This window comes from Solanum verrucosum, unplaced genomic scaffold (genome assembly GCF_900185275.1).
Source record: "Solanum verrucosum unplaced genomic scaffold, falcon-dt-bn FXZP01000128.1, whole genome shotgun sequence".
Taxonomy (NCBI): domain Eukaryota; kingdom Viridiplantae; phylum Streptophyta; class Magnoliopsida; order Solanales; family Solanaceae; genus Solanum; species Solanum verrucosum.
In genome coordinates, this window is record NW_026020327.1 from 2,958,223 (window position 1) to 2,978,882 (window position 20,660).

Genomic DNA, 20,660 nt, shown 5'->3' on the forward strand with positions numbered 1-20,660 from the left:
AAAAATAATTAAAATTGAGATTCTAGTTCCAATCATCTTGGAAAGTTGGTAGGCTTTCAATTAGGAGGAAAACAGTAAGACTAATCACTAAAAATGATGATTACAGTTAGGGCTCGTTTGGTGTGAGGGATTAGAAATAATAGTGATGGGATAAGGAAATAGTGATGGGATAAAAAAAAAATTATGTTGTTTGGTTGGCAAGTCCGGGATAACTTATCCCGGGATTAATAATTAGTACCGGGATAAGTTATCCCTCCCCATGGGTGGTATAGTAATCCCGGGATAACTTATCCCGAGATAGAATAGGTAAATGACAAATATGTCCCTTTAAATCCTTTTTATATATCATTTTTTACATTTATGTATATTTACATTTTTTTTAATACCATGTATAATAATATTTACTACTCCTTATTTTTATGATAATTATACATATTTTTCTATTAAAAAATTATACTATATAAATATAATTTTTATTTATGAATTTATTTGACTAATTCTTATGTTTATTTTATTTTGATTTCTCATAAATTTTCTTCTCTTTAATAAACTTAAGAGGAAAGTTCTATTTTTAAGCTAAATAAGAAAAAAGTTATATTTTTAAATACACATGGTACTTATCATGGGAATACATAAACAAAAATATTTAAGTTAAAAAAAATAAAAGTTTTATTTTAAAAAATGAATAACTAAAGCTCACAAAGAAAAATTTAAAAAGTTTAAATAAAGTGAAGGGTAATTTTGTAAACAAACAACTTGTTCTTAAAATTTATCAATATATATTATTTTGAATATAACAAACCAAACACTCAATAAGAAATAATCCCAGGACAACTTATCCCATCATAACTAATCCCAACATAACTTATCCTAACATAACTTATCCCATCATAACTCATATTCAAACCAAACGACCCCTAAGGTATTAAAAAATTAACATTTTAAAATTGCTAGAGATTTTCCTTAGAAGAAAAAATAACTAAAATATTTATTATTTGAAAATGATATTTATGATCAAAGTATTAATAAATTAGAAATATATTAATTCTTTTATAAATTTTTATATTTGGCTTAACTAAATAACACATCATGTGTTTTTTATTAATTTTCTATTTAAAACTTACAAATTATTTAGGTCTTCTCTTTTTTTTTTTTTGAGAAGTACGAAAAATAATTAGGTAATTTATGTAGTTTACTTCTATATTTTATCATCCTAGTATGAAATAAATCATACTCCATTTTAAGCCAACATTATTTTTATTTTACTTCACAATCAAATTACAAAATTCTCATATGTTTTTCATTTTTTTCTTCTAGAAACTTCCTTCTTGTGATTTTCACTTAATAATTTTTAAAAAAATATTATGTAAACTAGTAAAATTACCGCGCTTCGCACGGGAATTTAATATCACGGAATTTATAAAATAATACTTAAAATCTATCCGTCATTAAAACTAAACACTATATTATCTTACATACAAGATTGCGTAGTAACAAACATTAAAAATGTAAAGGAAAATGAAAATTATTACATCTTATTATTTATCCTTAACAACATAAGCATAAATTAATGATTGTAAAAATACATACCAGGATTTGTAACATAAGCAATGGTGTCAGCGAGCCACTCAACAGGAGCAAAGTACACAAATATTTAATTGTGAAGAAGAAGAAGTTCAGAATTTTCATTGTTTTAAAATGAGAGGAAATCTCTCTATTTATAGACAACAAATGGTAGTGTGAACAAATGTTTATTGTGCCTTATCGGAAATGTTACAACTATTTGGAAAAGTTGCAACCCTTCGGAAAGGTCACAACATTTCATAAAAGTCACAACTTTTCATAAAAGTCGCAACTCTTCATTAAAGTCGCAACTCTTCATTAAAGTCGCAACTTTTCATAAAAGTTACATTTTTTCAAAAATGTCACAACTTTTCATGAAAAAGGAAGACTAGTTTTGGAAATAAATAAATTAAAAGGAAATTCTAGTTTGTGATGGCGCCACGTAGGCGGGTCTAAGGTTCTCTTATATAAATATATATATATATATATATATGATTATTCATAAAATGAAAATATTATACTCTTGTGAATTTTTTATTACTATTCTGTTACGTGTATAATTAAATTAGACTATTAAAACAATGTTCATCATCTCATTTTTTAAAAGTTACTTAATAGTAGCAATATTATATTGAAACATTAATAGTTCAGATATGAAAAGGATTAAGAAAATGATGTATTAAGCTTGTGTTTTTCCAGCTAACTCGCATGCGGTTATCCTTTTATCGATTAAAGAGTTCAACTCTTTTTTTAAGAATAGCATCTCATAATGTTTTAAAAGGAAAACACAAAAATAAGCATCGTTAAAGGAACAAATTTTTCAATCAGAATATAAATTTTCAATGCTAGAAATGTAAAAAATTGGATTTAGCAATGTGTGGTATTCCCCCTTAATTTTGAGTATGCGAAAATTTTCTCCATGGATAATTAATATTTTTTTCTAGGAGTAATTTTCCTGTATAGTCATCATGTTTGGGAAATTACCTAGGAATATTACTTATGTTTGTTTTAGGACCACAATATCACCCAACTTTACCTATTTTCCTCAAAATATACTTGACACAAAAATGAACAATGTGACATGGCATCCTATTAGGAGAGAGATAATGTTTTTTTTGTGTCAAGTATATTTTGAGAAAAAGAGATAAAGTTGGGTGATATTGTAGTTCTAAAACAAACATAAGTGATATTCCTAGGTAATTTCTCAAACATGGATGACTGTCCAGGGAAATTACTCCTAGAAAAAAATATTAATTATCCATGGAGAAAAATTAAAAGAGCTCATTAGCAGCATGTAAGTAAATATGTTGTTTGCCGTTGAGGAATCCATCAACTTCGTACAATTAAACGAGCTCATTAGCTCTATATATATGATTACAATACTCTAACTTATTCGCAAGCAAACAATATAATCAAGCACAGAAGATTAGTAATCAGTAGGTGAATTCTATAATCGAAAACACAAAATTCACTAGCATGTAGGTGAACTGTATAACCGAGCATACAAGACTCACTAATCCGCAAAGGTCAACAAATAATCAAGTAGCCTGAAAGCATGCAACTAGCTATAAACGATATATACGAATAATCTCTATTTAGTATTTAAGCATTGAGTCGTTATCAATAGAGAGTACACGTCACAAATAATAAGAATATTAAGTAGGGCAGATAACATGATCAAATGTGGTTAAGAATAGTTTATTACAATATTCTAGACAAATTGCTCTTAATCTCTAAAAAATGTCGAAAGAAGGGAATAACCTTAATTACTCCTCACAAAGCTTTACGAAGTTATGTCATGCTCTTATGCCATATATGTTGGGTTTTAAAAGGTGTGAATGTAAAATGAAGAGTTGTGACTTTTATGAAGAGTTGTGACTTTGATGAAAAGTTGCGATTTTTATGAAGAGTTGTGACTTTTATGAAAAGTTGCGACTTTTATGAAAAAGTTGTGACTTTTATGAAAAGTTGTGACTTTTATGAAAGGTGGTGACCTTTCCGAAAGATTGTGACTTTTCCAAAGGTTTGTGAGCTTTCCGATAAGGCACAATAAGAACTTTTTCACACTACCTTTTGTTTTCTATAAATTGAGGAATTTCCTCTCATTTTAAAAACAGAATATTTCTGGACTTCTTCTTCTACTACTAAATCTAGTATTCTAAGTGTACTTTACTGCCGTTGAGTGGCTCGCTGACACCAGCGTTTTAGGTATCAATACACTGGTGATTGAGATCATTCTATCCTGGGAGGACATATTCCAAATCAAACCTCGGATACTAGAGGGGAATAATTTCCTTAAGAGGACACGGTGCATTAAGTGGGCTTGATCTTCTTTCTGTTTTTCCAGATTCTAGAATACAAGATGAACAACAATATATAAACAAGGAATTACACTTTCAACAACAACTCAAAACATATAACAACTTGTCGACAACTAGTTTAACTTATTTTAACAGATTGTGTTACATTTGCCGTTGCTTTTTGGAGCAATGCAGTCCATTGTTTTTCGTTCGTCATTTTTTTGCTTTTTTTAGTAGTGCTTTGAGGAGGGTTTTCTTGAAACTCCTAAGATTGTAGATTAAGATCTTGTTAAGAATCTATGTATTAACATTAGAATAAATTAGAAGTTCATGGAATAACCTCAATTTGATGTGGAATGATGAGGAGAGGAGATCAACACTGTGTTAGAACTCAAAGAAGTGAAGAATGAAGTAATTTTTTTTTAAAAAATGTGCATGCATCTATTGTCATTCACATGTATCTAGATTATTTTTAAGTTGATGGTCAAATTTTTAGTCAATGCATTGCATGTTTATTTGAACATAAATGCGCAATGATGCGTCACATACCATCACGACGAATTAGACAAGTTAATCCCAAAGTCATTAAATTATTGATGTGTCACCACTCAATCAATTTATATAAATCTATTCATTAATTTTTTTGTTATGAAATTTTATTTGGAGTTAAATTTTAAAACAACAAAAGTAAGTGATTTTTTAAAAAAATTATTTTTAGTTGAATGACTTTCCAAGAGGTACCTTAACTATAGTTTCAAAATTTATCAACTCAATTTTTTGTTTTTTATATAAAAAAGATAAGAAATCAACTCAAAGATAGCCTTGTCATATTATATCATATCTCATAATTCAATGCTTATGTAATTAGCAAATCGTTTTCATATATTTTCTAATTCTAATAATAAAACTAACCTCATTATTGGAAGGAAACAATATACTATATGACCTTTCCATATTGTTTTGGTACAAAAACAATTCTAAAATACGATTGAACAAGTTGAAATTTTAAAATAGAAATTTATAAAAAAAAGGAAGCATAATGAAAAGGAGGAGTAATGGGACCTATCTGACGTGGTATCTACACTGCGGCAAGTGGGCCCACAATGCTGATGGTCACTTGTACCTAACGTTGCTATCAGAAATATCTCAACGCACGTATATATATATTTAGATACAATACATTTTATTAACGATATTTACGTTAAATTAATAAATATAATAAAATGAATTCACATACAAATTGCAAATGTTTAATTACGTAATATTTATACACATTTCATTAAAATATTTGATTATAATAAATTCAAGCATAAATACCGTATACCCTTTACACTTTGTTTGGTTGGTTATTATCACTATATTGAATTGTGTTTATAATTTAAATGTTATATTTGTTTTGAATGGTATCTAAATTTTATTATATAATATGATTAAATTATTGTGATGTAACAATTGCTTTAGTGTAGTTATTTTGTTATTTTATCTTTATTATATATATATATATATATATACATATAATTTTTTTTTTATAGCCTTATACATTTTTTAAATTATAGATTTGTCATTCATTCTGTGTAATATTACATAACATAAAAAATGATATAAACTACTTTATATCACATTCATTAAAATAATATGATATGATATAATATAACATAATACTTTCCTTATTTTATATTACATGGCTCCGATTATCTTAATTTATTGTTTTAATTATGAAATCAAATTTTTTCAATTATATTTTATCCTTTTTATTAAATAATTACACATTAATATATCATAGTTATGATTATGAAAGAAACATCTAAACAAAGGGTAAGTAAATATTTATTTAGCTATATAGGAGTATTAATTTCTTCACTAATCTTAAGTCCAATCACTTCGCCGTTGATCAGAAAACTCACTCTTTCTCTCTCCATTTTGTTCATGGCTATCGCTAACGCTTTCTGCACTTCTCTCCGATCGGCGATCTCCGACGCCGATTCCGGTGTGTACTCTCCTAGTCTTCCTCAATTTACTGCCTCCAAGTTGCACTCCTCTGCCGTCTTTCACACATTTTCCAATTCTGGCGTCGCCGTTTCTCGCCGTAGAAGGTAAGTTACAAACTTGAACATTTTCCTTGTTTCCTGATATACGATTCGGTTTAACTTCAAAGTGTCGCTGTGTGTTTATATGAGTTTAGGTAAACTTAGTTGAAGATTTCGTGTAAAGGTTTGAGCTACTTATTCGAATCGTATTTACCTGAGAAGCATTTTGGTGAATTAAACGTACGTATAGAATCTCTTCGCTATATAATTGAGGGAGAACTGAAATTGGTACTTAATTTGGTTTCTAAGAAATCATCCGACTGTTTAATTTTTGGCATCTAGACTCTGGAGTAGCAAATGAATAATCTTTTTTTCTTTTTGATAAGTGAAACTGTAGTAGTTAACGATTTCCAGTTATTAAGTAATTAAATATACGTTTGATTGGTTATCTGACAAATTTTAGGTGTCTTGTAGGTACACTGTTTTGTGCACTCTTGATGGTGTTGATAGTTTGTCACCAGCATTAGTGAGTTTTGTATCTCTTTTATAGCTAGTTTACCTTGAATAATCATATTTTTATGCGTTAAAATGATTGCTTGAACGTCTCGATTTTACCTATAGGCAATAAATAAGTACGTGAATCCTGTTTTGTGCATCTTTTTCTCATTTGGATATTAATTTTGTGCATTTTTTAATCTCACTAGATGTAATTTATCTAATTTTATCCGACTTTGATGACTGGTTTTCATAGACTGTTACTGAAATAGTTGAAGTACTTTCTGTCTCATGGATTGTCTTGGGAAACTCTTAAAGCAATCAGGAATTTATCCTAGTCTTCAAGGAGCTAGCGACTTCAGGAATTTTAGTTCTTTGCTTAACTGCATGTTGTTGAGGCTTTTAAGTAATAAAATCAAATGAAACATGTCCGAATCTTCTATTTATCTCATAAATCACATTTTGAGTTCGAGATACTTGTGAGAATAAAAACAAAAACATGGTTGATGCATTTCCAGTGTGATGATGCAGCCGGAGAAAAAGGGGAAGCGTTGTGTTAGGTGGTAGTTGTTTGACATTTGCTTGCATTTGTCAAAATGCACTGCCTTCCGAAGTTGCATCTTGGCAGCTGAAGATAAGTAACAACAATTTAACACAGAAACTGCTGCTTTTTATCATGGTGTTGGGTGAAACAAATGAATACTCAGTGAAATACTACAATGGACTAATGGCTGATGGAGGATAGAAGAAGTGGAGAAACAAGAGCGAGCCATTCTTCTATAGAAGATTAAAAAGAAACTAAACTACACGGTTTAAGCTGACAATGGCTTTGAATTTTTTTTTCTATTTACCAACACCATAATTTAGTGATTTCTTGTAAACTTGCAGCAAATGTTAGTGACATCACCATTTGTTGGAAATATAATCATATTACGGGGTGTGAAATCATTTAGAAATGGTATCATTATTTTCCTTATTGGATAAATTCCTTAAGAAGTGTTGGCAAAATTAAATGCTATTTATAGTTTTACTGAATATTCATAATCATGAACGCGGAAAAAAAAGAAATACGGAGATTTGAAAATCTCCTGTTTCTCCAATCATTAGTATCTTTCTTTTATACTTTTCTGATATTTTACTAGATCATCATAGTGATTCTATATTTTCCTTTCAGAAAGACGAACAGGAATCTGTTTCTATTCCTTTGCCAATTGTTCAGATAATTCAGGATCCTGAATGCGATGCAACCACTGTGGAAATTAGCTTTGGTGATCGGCTAGGTCTTCTCATTGACACGGTAAATTCTTTGAACCACCATTCCTAGCCTGGTATGCCAATGTACACATGCATGTTTCTTGTTTGCTTCCATATAAATGGAATTTTGTGAAGGTTCTTCTCCATCTGATGCCGAATTTTGAAAGACAGGGAAGAGATATAAGATATACAACCATTGGAATCTGGACTTCCTTGTCATAACCATTTCCACTTGTACATTAGTTGAGGACGTTATATACAAAGACCGGAATCAGGTCTTCCTTGTTGACATAGCCATTCTGCTTGTAATATTCGTTGTTTGTCGGATTCCATATCGTCCTGTTGAGAATGCTCTGTGAGAGGCCTAGAGATATCATTTTCCATTGAGATACTTTCCTGACTGATAAACACTTAAATGGACCTACATCATTATATATGTTTTTTAAAAACAATTGATTTTAGTCACACACCCCCTTAGGTTTCTGATTTTTGTTGTTTACTGGCCACTATCAGTTTTTAGCAGATAGAGTTTATCACGATTGTTAATACTTGCCTTATGCATTTTATACACGAGAGAAGATTTGTTGGATAACTATTTGGATGAGACTCGTCTGCTTGCCTTTCACTATTGGTATACCCATACATTATTTTTGCAGACTATTTCCTTTTCCAGGGTCTAGTGCTTTTAATTTTGCTGTCTTGACTTCTCCTCAAGTATACATAGCCAACTAGTTGATCTTGTATGTTTTGCAGATGAAGGCACTCAAAGACTTGGGCTTGGATGTTGTGAAAGGAGTTGTTACGACCCAGGATTCAGTGAAAAAGACACAGTTTCTTATTACACGATTGTAAGTGTGTAGATTAACTTTTACTCAATTGAATATGTGCATTGGGATGTTAATACTGGAATTAGATTTTCTGAATATTTGTAGTAGTTTGTGATTTATATTCTTTCATTCATATTATTTATAAGAAAAGATGTTTGCTAATCATTTTGGCTATTTGTCATTTTCTTCACACTTCTGCAAATTTTGAGCATTAATCAGTGTGGTCTGCAATGCAAGTTATCTGATGGAAGGCATTTTGCATATTATTCTTTAACTTCTTTATCTACTTGCTTTGATACTGTTTGATTCTGAATCTTCTCTATAGTATTTGAGAAATATATGGGAATTGTTGAAGATAATGCAAGTCAAATTAGCCGAATAAGAGCAATGATGTTGGATTATATGTTGCATATTTCAAGGTTGCATAGTTGAAACCCTAATGGTAGATGGAACAAGGGGTAAGTATGCCTGTAAAATGATTTACCCTGTAGCATGTATGTCCTGTTGTGAAATGATACAGAAATGGTGGACGTCCAATAGCATGCTGTGATGACTACTTGTAACTTTCTCCAAATGTGTTCATCTTCATATCTATTTTCTATGAGAAAGACATGCGGTGTTACTCCATAACTTCCCTCTATCTCCAGTTAATGATATCCCTCCATGTCTGTCTTTTGGCATATGCCATTACATTTTCAGCTTAGATGCCATTGATTGTTGCTCTCCAGGGATACCGGGCGCAAAGTTGAAGATCCTGATTTATTGGAGAACATTCGTTTGACCATAATCCAAAACCTTATCAAGTATCATCCAGTATGTTTCCTGAACTTCCCTTATATAATCTCTAGAAACATCTTGAACCTATACATGCCATCCTGATTGATCTATCCTGTGATAGAGTAATTGTTCATGTTTTCATGATCCTTAGCTTGCTATTGCAACCCTTAAAGTAGAATGTTTTATGTTTATCAGGAGTCCAGCGAGCGGCTTGCTATGGGTGAGGCTTTTGGAATAAAAGCACCCAAAAAGAAGGTGAAACATTCAGATAATTTAGTTGTTTCCTCTCTTCATCCCAGGGCCTCTATGTCAATACAACAATTATGCCTCAATCATAAGCTAGGAGGGTCGGATGTATGAAATTTGTTTGGACCTCTTTCGACATCTACATACTTACAAAATTTCAAGTATTTTACAGCTATTGTTGATATAGATGTATTGATGTTATCAAACTGTTTGTTGGTGAACTGCTGCTGCTACTACTACTATAATTATCAACATTATTATTATTATTATTATTTATTTATATATTTTTAAAATATTATTATTTCTTTGGTGGAGGGAGCCATTTAAATAAACAAGGTTGCCACTTCCCTGTGCCCCTTCAAATGCATGTGTTCTGCTTTAAGTTCTATGGTTTGGATGAATGAAGGAGATGCTACCATATCTTTCTCACTATCTTCTAGAGTTCATGATCACTGTTGTTTCCCATTTGAGGCAAATAAAAATAAACAATATTTCACTTCCCTATGCCCCTTCAAGTGCATGTGATCTGCTTTTGGTTCTATGGTTTGGTTGAATGAAGGAGATTCATCATTCTCACTATCTTCTAGACTTCATGATAGCTGCTCTTTCCCTTTTGAAGTCAAATAACTATTTTGCACTTGAAAAGGGTGTGCATATTGATAAGCTGGGCTGTTGACAAATCTAAATGTGTGTTAATAGAAATAGATATTGGGAGAAACGGTGGAAAAGCAACGGGCGATGTGAAGGTTGTGAAAAATTGAAAATATTTTTGTGGTGTCTTGGGAACACTTCAGTTTTATCTTATCATCTGTTGGTTTTAGTTATGGTGCTATTTAGGTGGCTTCCCATGAAATCTGGTCACACTGTACCAGTAGTCGTCATAGTTGTCATTTCACTGTGAGTTTTTAAATCTGCTTGCATATTCTTTGAGGGAAAGCTATGACTACATATGGGTACTCTACCTTCCATTCAATTTGTTAGTTGTCCTTGTGATATCTTTATGATTGTCAATACTTAAATAGCGGGCATATGTTATAATTATAACTTCCTTCGGGAAATGCTTGCTACTCCACCTATATCTTCTCTTATTTTGTTCTGCTCTAGGGGGGAATTAATGACCTTGATCGGTTAAAGATTTCCTTCAATACCACTGCATTTTGTTGCCCTTGGTAATTTCTCCTCAACCTTTTCAAGTATGCCTAATAAACTTGTGCTTTGCTCCATGGCAGCCGGATGTTGATATTGCGACTCATATACATGTTAAGGATGATGGACCTAAGAGGAGGTAGCATCTTCTGGCAGCTGTTTTCATATGGCTCACAATTACCACTTCTCGATTAGTTTAATGTTGATGAGCAATTGAAATTGGTGATGCAACACAAACTGACATGCCTGTTTTGTGGTTATTTCAGTATGCTGTATGTTGAAACAGCTGATCGATCTGGTTTGCTGATGGAAGTTGTCAAAATAATGGCTGATATTAACATTCATGTCGAATCAGCAGAGATTGATACAGAAGTAAGTTTCTTTTGTTCCCCTGTCGTGCAGAAGTGCATCTTACATTCGCTCTCCAAAAGAAGAAGTGTATCTTACATTCTTCCATGTTAGTTTCCTTCTCTTAGTTTGCCTCAACTTCACTTTTGAAAATGTATAGGGTCTAATTGCAAAGGACAAGTTCTATGTCAGTTACGGTGGAGCAGCATTAACTCGTTCTATGTCTCAGGTAACATATAGTTGTGAAGCGGTTCCTACTTCCTACAGTCTTAGCAGTGTTTCTTTATTGGGGCATCTTTTTATGATTTATAGCTAAGACCTTTCAAAAGCAGTGTAAACTAAATCCAAATATCGTCCATTTCCCTTCATTTTTTTTCTGGTGCTAACATGTCTTGCTGAATATGTCAAGTGGTAACAACAACATACCCAACAACATACCCAGTGTAACCCCATAAGTGAGGATTGGGAGGGTAGAGTAGTATGCAGATCTGACCCTCATGGAGGTATGGAGGTAGAGAGACTGTTTCCGGAAGACCCTCGGCTCAAGTAACGCATATCAAAACAGATTCAAAAGGAGAAAACAGAAGTAATGAAAACATTGCAAATAATAGGGGAAACATTTTAAATCATACAATGAAAAGGAACAATAACAACAACAAAATAAAACGATAATTGAGGTACATTAAACAACGTGTAGTCGCAGAAATCAAGGGACCAGAAACTACGAGAATAGTGCGAATACTACTGGTATGCAAGGAGAAACGTATCTCGTTGGACAATGAGATGACGTTCAACTACTTGCTAACCTACCACTCTAATCCACGACATCCATAACATCTTATCTAAAGTCATGTCCTTGGTAAGCTTGAGATGCATCATGTCTTGTGTAATCACCTCTTCTCAATGTTTTTTCGGCCTACCTTTTATCTCTCTTGAAGCTCACCACAACCAACCCCTCAAACCTCCGCACTTGGGCATCTACATCTCTTCTCTTCACATGTACGAACCCTCTCAATCCCGCATCCCTCATCTTGTCTACCACAAAAGCCACCCCACCTTGTCCTGGATATATTCATTTCTAATCTTGTTCTCCTAGTATACCTGCACATCCACCTCAACATCTTCATTTCCGCTACTCCCATCTTCAGAACATGAGAGTTCTTCACATTCAGCCGCATAACCACCACTCTGGAAAGCTTATCTTTAAACTTTGGTGGTACATTCTTGTCATACAAACTTCGAAAACAAGCATCCATTTGACCCCTCTTGCACTAGTACAGTGTGTGACATCATCTTCAATCTCCCCATTTCCTTGAATTGACCCAAAATACAATATGTCAAGTTGTAAGTGGTCAATAATATAAACATGGGGAACTCTACAGTGAATTGATGTAGGATAGTATGTAAAACCTGGAGATTACTCTGAGCAGTTAAAGGCTTTAACATTTTCATTGGTTGTGCTTAATGATTTCTCTTAGTCTCTTCCCTATCATAGCGTTGTTCTCTTTTGCTATCTCTAACCCCATCTTTGAACTTGCAGGTGCTTGTAAATTGTCTGCGCTATTACCTTAGGAGGCCTGAAACAGGTGAAGAAAGTTACTAGCCAGCGCGCATCCTTGTATGTACACTATATGTATAACCTTGTCTCCCAATCAATGCAAGGGCTTGAGTCATCTCAGTTGTCATGTAACATATTATGTCCGTTTTCTGATTGAGTCGTAATTTATGTTATGCATTTGTGACTCTCCCTTCTCGTCATGAATAAACTAAACAAACTGACAGGACTACTAATGTCATGAAAATGTGCACAATTTCTTCCGATTGTCCTTCTATCGAATGTAAAAAACACTAGCGGGATCAAAAGACATGACAGTTGTAACTTTTTGTTTCTTAATAGTTCATAATCTCAATAAGAATGAGCACCGGAAACGCTAGGTGATTTCTTTGCCTTCTTGTTATTGCTATTACTGAAGGATGAAGGCTTGAATGTATCAAAATATAATCAAATTAGAAGAGAAATTTGATTCGTTTCAGATAAAATGACATTGACATGCACGGTTGCTGTCAGCCTACTTGTCTTCAAGATGCCCAGGTGAAATTTTATTTTGACATCGCGATTTAACTTGTACTCATTTTAAAAATCTTTCTGCACATGGTATCCAACTTCAGAGATGTGAAGTGCAGGCAAAAACGGTTAGACTTCCGTCATTTTTGCTTGACTTCTGCGATTTATGTTTGAAGTTCAAGCAAAAAGGCTTGGATTGGGCAAAAATGACGGAAGTGAGACAAAAATGATTGAACTTCCATTATACGTACTTGAACTTCAACTATATAAAGTTGTATGAATGACTAAATTTTAAGAAGTAGGTACAAATTAAATGGCAGCATCTATCTGATGCAATCGAAACTTCGTAGTGACGTCTAGTCTCACTAGCCTCGTGCACGACAGCACGAGCGGTTGTTGTCATTATCATGACATTATTTTCTTTTGCTAACAATTACTTGTGCCTGAAAAGTAAAAAGCCACTTCATATGGCATGTTTACAAGAATGTTGATTGTAACTTAAATCATATTGTATTGTTAAATTCATTGTCATGTAATGGTGAAAAGTGTTGTTTTCTGTAACTATAGATTTGATGTGATTGTGTTATTGCCTTTTTTCTCTCATCTAGTTCTTATTTTTGATTTTTTAATCCTATTTTTTTTTATATAAAAGATAGCATTACAATGTAAAAACCCTCCATATTAATGCAGTAAATCAAAATAATGACTTAATAAAATCAAAGTTTTCTAATATCATTACCATGCCCTAAACATGATGGAGAAAAGATGAAGTTAAAAAGGTGAATATCTAGGTGGAAGGAGTTTAGAGGGGGAATGGTGGAATTGTATCCACCTAAACCAAGAGTTGTTAGTACTGATGATCATCCAATCCACGACCAGAAGTTCTGAAAAATGAAGTTGGTCCCCTTAGATATGATAAAATATTTGAAAATTTGGTTGAGAGATATGTGAAAGATGAAAAAAGTCTTAAAAATGAGTCTACCAAGCACAATGATTCATTTTTTTAATTGGAGTTGGGGAAGGGGAAATGGGGTTGGCCGGTTGGGGATTACAATGTGGGGAATCGAACCCTCACCAATATGGTGAGAGTTCAGATAGCCAATCAACTAAGCTACCAAGATTGTGAACACCCAATATTTAGGTTTGTAACTCATAAAATAGTGATAGTTTAGGGGGATTTTAACTTTTCACTCAATTTTTTTTCTTCATGTGTACTATGATTTGGAACTCTTGAAATGTGATATTCACGTAGCATGTAATATTCCTCGGAGAATATTTTAATATGAATTTATGATAATTCAAAAGATTTTGTGAACACCCAAAAATCTAGATATGAAAGTCGCAATACGGTAATAATTTAGGGATTCAACTTGTTGGTATATGCACAAGTTGGCTGACATTTTAGTTATAGAAAAAAGAAAGAAAAAGAATGTCCATCATGTAGCATTATCAATTGTTTATCATTTTCTTTTGCCTTTTGGGTTGGTGAGTTGTGAAAATATGGCTTATAATATTCATCTGTCTTTTAATTCAAGAAAAAAATTATTTCCTTTTCCTGGTGACCTTATTTTAAAATCATCACCTTTTGCCATTATCTTTCAAGAAGACAACATCAGAAGCATGGCAAAGCACTAATCCTCCATATCTTAATTCACAAGCAAAGCCTTTGCTTGTGAAGCACAACATTGTCCTTAAAGAATTACTCCCTCTGTCTATTTTTACTCGTCCAGTATTGGCTTGGCTCACTCCTTGAGGAGTGATAATTAGAAAGACAATTTTACTATATTGCCCTTATAATATAATGAATTCAATGTTTTGGAAAATGAACAACTATAATTAATAGTAAGGGTAAATTAGGAACTAAGTAATAAATTATCTCTTGATTTTTTCAAACCGGACATCTATTTTTAGTACAGTGGACGGAAAGAGTATTAGTCCTATAAAAAGAAACTTTTCTCTATCCCAGCCTTGGAAGACATAGTTACCTGGTACATATTGCTGATGGAAGGTGATATGTATCACGCGGAATTAGTCAAGGTGCGCAAAAGTTGACCGGGACAACATCAAAAAAGAAAAAACTTTTCTCACTTGAAATTCCATATATATATTTCTCAATAGTAGGCCAATTTTTTTTTAATAGAATCAATATTCACTAGGTTTCAATATTCTTTGCTACTATACATTTTTATGTGTCTAGATTCATAAGTTTCCAGCTTTTTCATTCTTGAATATTGAAAAATGATTCCTTCTCAAATGATAGTTTTTCTATTTATTTTTCTTCAAAGCTATACAAGCCTAGCATATGATCCTGATCCAGTTAATGATTACTGCATCCCAAGAACAGAGTTTTCTTCAATCTTCCTTTCTTGCAAGAATACATCACTTGTCACAGTCGATGATTTTATCTATTCGGGGATTAAAGATCCAGGAAACTTTAAGCATACTGGATTTTCATCCATTCCAGTGAGTTCCACTGTCTTTCCTGGACTGAACACATTAGGCATGTCATTTGTGCGCGCTGATTTTGATGTTGATGGTGTCAATGTGCCACATTTTCATCCGAGAGCAACAGAAACTGCATTCGTGCTCGAGGGGAAGATTTATTCAGGGTTTGTTGATTCAGGAAACAGAGTATTTGCTAAGGTTCTTGAGAAAGGAGAAGTCATGGTGTTTCCAAAAGGTTTAGTTCACTTCCAGATGAATGTTGGTGATTCGCCAGCGACTATTCTGGGAAGCTTTAATAGCCAAAATCCTGGATTAGTGAAAATCCCATCTGCTGTTTTTGGAACAGGAATTAAAGAGGAGCTCTTGATGAAAGCTTTTGGATTGAATGACAAGGAGATTGCTAAATTGAGGAAGAAGTTTGTTCCTCAATAGTAGGATAGATTATTGGAATATTTGTAGTTTCTGTGTTTCATCTCTTTTCTTCTGTATTCAGTAATGCAACTAAATTACCTTAGTTCCAAAAGATGCTCCATAGTTCTAAAGGTTGCAACTTGCAACATAAGCATACTGATAATTGGTCATCTTTTTGGTGTGTGTGAGTTTTGGGGGAGCTGAAATTCACGCTCACATATAGGTTAAAAATGATTCTTCTTCAAATCGATTAATTTAGGCCAAAATGATTAGAGGTGTTGAAGGACACGAATTATGGTAGAAGGTTAGTAGGTAGCAGTGTGTTGTCTCACTATCCGTTCATAGTAGTAATCATAGTATTGCTCCTGTAGTTTCTTGTCCTCAGATTTCTATTGTTTCTTGTACTTCGATTATCATATTATTATTTTGATGTAGTTACTGCTCAGTATGCTTTTCACTTCCATTACTTCTTGCTGGACTTGCTTTAGACTATTTTTTCTTGAGCCGCGGATCTATTGGAAATAACATTTCATTTCTACCTCTGAGATAGGGGTAAGGTCTGCATACACTCTACCCTCCCCAGACCCCACTTTATGGGACTACACCAGGGAAGTTATTGTTGTTGATTAGTTTAGGCCAAAACTATTCTACAAGATCCCCAGAAAAGAGTTAGAAATGTAGGCATTACATGCTGTTATAACATGATTATTAAGTATTTTGTTGTCTTCCAGTCAGAGATATAGTTCTGTTTTTGGTCATAAACTTGTCTACATCAGAATGGGAAAAAAAGAAAAGAGAAGGATCATTATTTCAAAGGAAAAAAGCAAAAAGGGTGAAAGCAGGCATGCTGCTATCATATTGATAGACACCATCATTTGATCAATGTTCAAGCTATTAAAGTTGAAAGTTTCTTCCCCACAAGTGAAGAGATGATGAAATATTCATGAACTAGTAGTGTTCTATAAGACTCGTCTTAGGCACGCTTAAGCCCTGAACTAAGGTACAAAAACAGGTTATGTACTTCGTCTTGCTTAAGTACGTAGTTCTTTAGTGTTGGCACCAATGCTAAGGTGTAATAAACTTTGGAGCTTTCTTCACTTTTTGCCTTTGATAAAATTGAGACTAACATAGTATCTCACATTTAGAAGCATCAGACATCAGTTGTTTACATAGGATACAACATTGAACACTCAGCACTGAAGTACAGTGATGAAAACATCAAGCAAGACTAAAAAGGAAAGATAACTTAACATTGAAAATAAGCCATCTCAATGATGACCTCCTAGCTATATCATTGTTACGTCTTACTAACTAGAGCATGACATTCAGCATTTCGTTCCAGGTATCAGGTACTCCAGGAAGGCACCAATGGCTACAATCAGATTTATAGTCTCCTAAGTGCTGCTTACCTGTTTGGCTTACAAACTTACTATAGACAGAAGGATGCCCGTCTCTTCGAAGAGCTGTCATTGTTGTTATATCCTGGAAAGATACCGGAAAACTCATCCCTCTTAGCACCTCTTTTAGCACCAACAATGGTTCTGGTACATGTGGATGGCTAAAGAACTCTAGAGGCTCCCTCTGGTTGAAACATTTCCATCCATTTTCCCTAGCGAATCATAGTAAAAGACACGAGATTGAAAAATCGTAACTGAAACTTTACACACATTCTATTCTGTAGCAATGTTGGATAGAGAACTCTATATTTGCAAAAATATGGTGCTCCGTTTATTCCATTTTATGACTCTTTTCTTTTTGTAAGGAAAATTGTGGTGTATTTCAAAAGATAATGAATATTGGTATTCGTCATTTACAAAAGGAGAACACTTTTTTCGTCTATTCCAAAAAGAATGACACCTTTCTACATTCAGAAAACTCTTCAACTTTAAACTTCTCATTTTACCCTTAGTCACGTGCTCTATAGTCATAGAAATGTCATAACATATTTAAAACACAAGTTCTAAAAATACCAGAAGTCATTTTTTGTTCTTAGGTTGTGTGCTCAGTCAAATACCATCATATGAAATGAAATGGAGGGAGTAATTAAGACGAGTACCTGTTATGTCGAGGTGACATGCTTCTGAAGAAAACTCGAGTTTTTCGAGGATCAAGATTTAAATCAATCCACTTAGCCCATGTCATTAGTCCTTTCTCATAGGCAACCATTGGGTTCATGTTTCTATAGAAACTGTTCCCTTCCATAATCAAGTCCCACCTGAAGCCAATGAAATGGTACAATAAGACTATGTCATAACCTCATAGGATTTAACACATAAAGAAACCGCCTTCGTATTTATACTAGTTTTTCTAGTATATATTCAAGAATCACATGAAGAAAATGAAATTTATCTTACGAACTATATTTATCGGAGTGAGTCCACCAATGAGCTGAATCAAAAACAAGAACATCAGCTCCTCTCCAATACTTTGCATTCTCTTCAATCATGTCCAGATGCAAAATTCTCTTGTTTTCTGGTCCTTTCTTCAGTTCTACCAAGAAAGGAGCCCAACAGAACTCTATTGTTGTCTCGAAATCCTTTAAAACACCGGTCAACCATTAGTACGTTTATCAGTTACGTAAGAGTTTAACTTCTATACACCGTCAGTATAAAAAATAAGTAAAAACTCTTACCATAGCATGGAAGGCCATAGTAGGGCCAACATAGGTTACTGTTTTTCTAGCCATAGGGATAACAGATTGAATTAAACAAACAAGAGATTCCCATTGATTCCTCATTATAGAATCACCAACAAGCATAATTCTCTTCTTCCTCATCCTTCCAAGAAATTCCAATGCATTAAACCTACATTCAACCAAAGGAAGTTAAACCATCATATGGATACTTTCCAACAATTCAACCCAAAAAACAGGAGAAAGGCCAAAAACATCTAAATATCTTAATTTTACCCTCCGTTATACTTCGGATCATTCATACCCTCATTATTCACAAATCGTCTCGTATTTGTCCTTACTTCGAGTAAAACGTTCAAATTTAGTCCTATACTTTAGCAGAGGCGGAGCCAGGTAGGGTAACCCAATTGTCTTACGACGGAAAATTTCACAGTTTATACATTGTTAAAATTAACTTTTACGTATAAATATAATACATGTTGAACCTCTTGTTTTTTTGTTCTTTTATATTTTGAACTCTTTAGTGAAAATGTTGGTTTCACCACTAACTTCAGATTGTAGCTCCGTTAGTACCAAGAGCAAATACAAGACAATTTGACAACAATAAAGGTAATCCCAAAGTACAAGAGAAAAAGACAGTTCGATACACAACATCCCGTGTTTACACAAGAACCGAGAAAGGGCCACACCCCAACGGAGTGCAATTCAGGTCAGTGACTATATTTCACGGCTCACATGTAGACAACTTTACCATTGCTCCAAACTCCCTTCAATAGGCCAAAATATAAAGAAGATTAAAACTTAAAATACTTTTGCATGCAAAGGTGGTTTCACACTAGTGGTCAATAAAGTGAGCTGACAACTCGAGATGCATACAAATACAAAAAACACTAACTTTTACGAGTAATTACTTTTCATCTGTCTTAGCCTTAGTGCCATGATACCTGTTGACTATCTCGAGATGCACGCAAGCTGGTTCGAACATCACAGTTATTAAAAATAACTCAAAATAGGTAAGAAGACATTTTAAGTACCTTGGAATTTCACAATCATGTGGTTTCCACCTCCATTTTTCATAATCAGAATCAGGTCTGCCATTTTTGGTACAAGTAACAGCAGTACTAAGATAAGGACAACTTGAATCATAAAGAGGATAACTTTGGTCAAAAACCCATTTCCCAGAAGTGAAATCACATTTTCTCATAGAAGAATGTTGGCTATGAAACATTGAAATTTCATCATCTTTGTCATCTAACCATGTAAGTTCCTCCAACTCATATTGTGATAAAATCCCATAAAATAAACTCAAAATAACAACAAAAAACAACAAAATGTGTAATAAAAATGAATTCTTTGCCATTAATTTGCAAAATTTTGGAGTTTCTTGGAGTGATGGCAGAGTAAATTAAACAGGGGTTTTGGATGCTCTTATCTATTGAGTTTTATTTTGAAAAAAGTTAAAGACAAAATGAGTTCTTTTTTCGCCATGACTGGCGGAGTGAATGGGTCCTATCAACATGTGGTAATCAACTTTTTTTTTTACTTACTTTCACTATAGTCATTAGTGATTATTTGTCCGATTATTGCATTATTTGTTGTTGATATAATTTATAAATGTGTTATTTAATTTGACATATCTAACATCTACCTCGTTCAATTTTGAGGGTGTATAAGTAGGGGCATGCGTTTTACAAGACATACAAATCAGATCGAATGTATCTCATGTGAATTGTCATGTAGGATGTGTATATCTATTTGTTCAATTTTATACAAATTTAAGAGTCTCTTGTGTACACACAAAGTTGGAAGACAAAGTTAAGGTCAAATTAAAGATTTCGTTTATGTATTATGCCTCTTTTTTGTCACTATCTTTTTACTCGACTTATTTACTATTATATTTCATTTTCATATTGATTTTGATACTTTTTATTTGAAATTGTTTTACCTTCCTAAAATAAAAGTAAAGTTATATATATGCCGTCCTCATCAAAATCGATGTATAAAAAAATTGAGTATATTATTGTTGTTATAATCATTAATAATGATTACCATTGTTTCTAGAGTAAGTAGGAGTGGTTAAGATGTCAAAATTCAAATGATCAATGTTTATGTCCTAAAAAGTCC

At 33.1% G+C, this 20,660-nt stretch overlaps 3 protein-coding genes across 3 annotated transcripts; 2 read left to right on the forward strand and 1 right to left on the reverse strand.

Moving 5' to 3' along the window:
- Nucleotides 1–5,724: 5,724 nt before the first annotated feature.
- LOC125835817 (ACT domain-containing protein ACR12) lies at nucleotides 5,725–12,855 on the forward strand. The gene is made up of 10 exons (XM_049514921.1): nucleotides 5,725–5,956; nucleotides 6,365–6,416; nucleotides 7,560–7,682; nucleotides 8,393–8,487; nucleotides 9,195–9,279; nucleotides 9,439–9,498; nucleotides 10,719–10,774; nucleotides 10,902–11,007; nucleotides 11,144–11,212; nucleotides 12,524–12,855. The coding sequence occupies exons 1-10, from the start codon at nucleotides 5,790–5,792 to the stop codon at nucleotides 12,584–12,586; spliced, it is 876 nt and encodes a 291-aa protein (XP_049370878.1). The 5' UTR covers nucleotides 5,725–5,789; the 3' UTR covers nucleotides 12,587–12,855.
- A 2,402-nt stretch (nucleotides 12,856–15,257) lies between these two features.
- On the forward strand, nucleotides 15,258–16,013 carry LOC125835821 (germin-like protein subfamily 3 member 2). Its single transcript, XM_049514925.1, has one exon. It carries the CDS (start codon nucleotides 15,287–15,289, stop codon nucleotides 15,923–15,925), a length of 639 nt encoding a protein of 212 aa, XP_049370882.1. The 5' UTR covers nucleotides 15,258–15,286; the 3' UTR covers nucleotides 15,926–16,013.
- Nucleotides 16,014–17,059: 1,046 nt separating this feature from the next.
- Nucleotides 17,060–20,039, reverse strand: LOC125835813 (protein trichome birefringence-like 36). Its single transcript, XM_049514918.1, has 5 exons — nucleotides 19,571–20,039; nucleotides 18,537–18,708; nucleotides 18,259–18,440; nucleotides 17,961–18,119; nucleotides 17,060–17,513 (listed from the first exon to the last, which is right to left on the reverse strand). The coding sequence occupies exons 1-5, from the start codon at nucleotides 19,894–19,896 to the stop codon at nucleotides 17,216–17,218; spliced, it is 1,137 nt and encodes a 378-aa protein (XP_049370875.1). The 5' UTR covers nucleotides 19,897–20,039; the 3' UTR covers nucleotides 17,060–17,215.
- Between the last annotated feature and the right edge of the window lie 621 nt (nucleotides 20,040–20,660).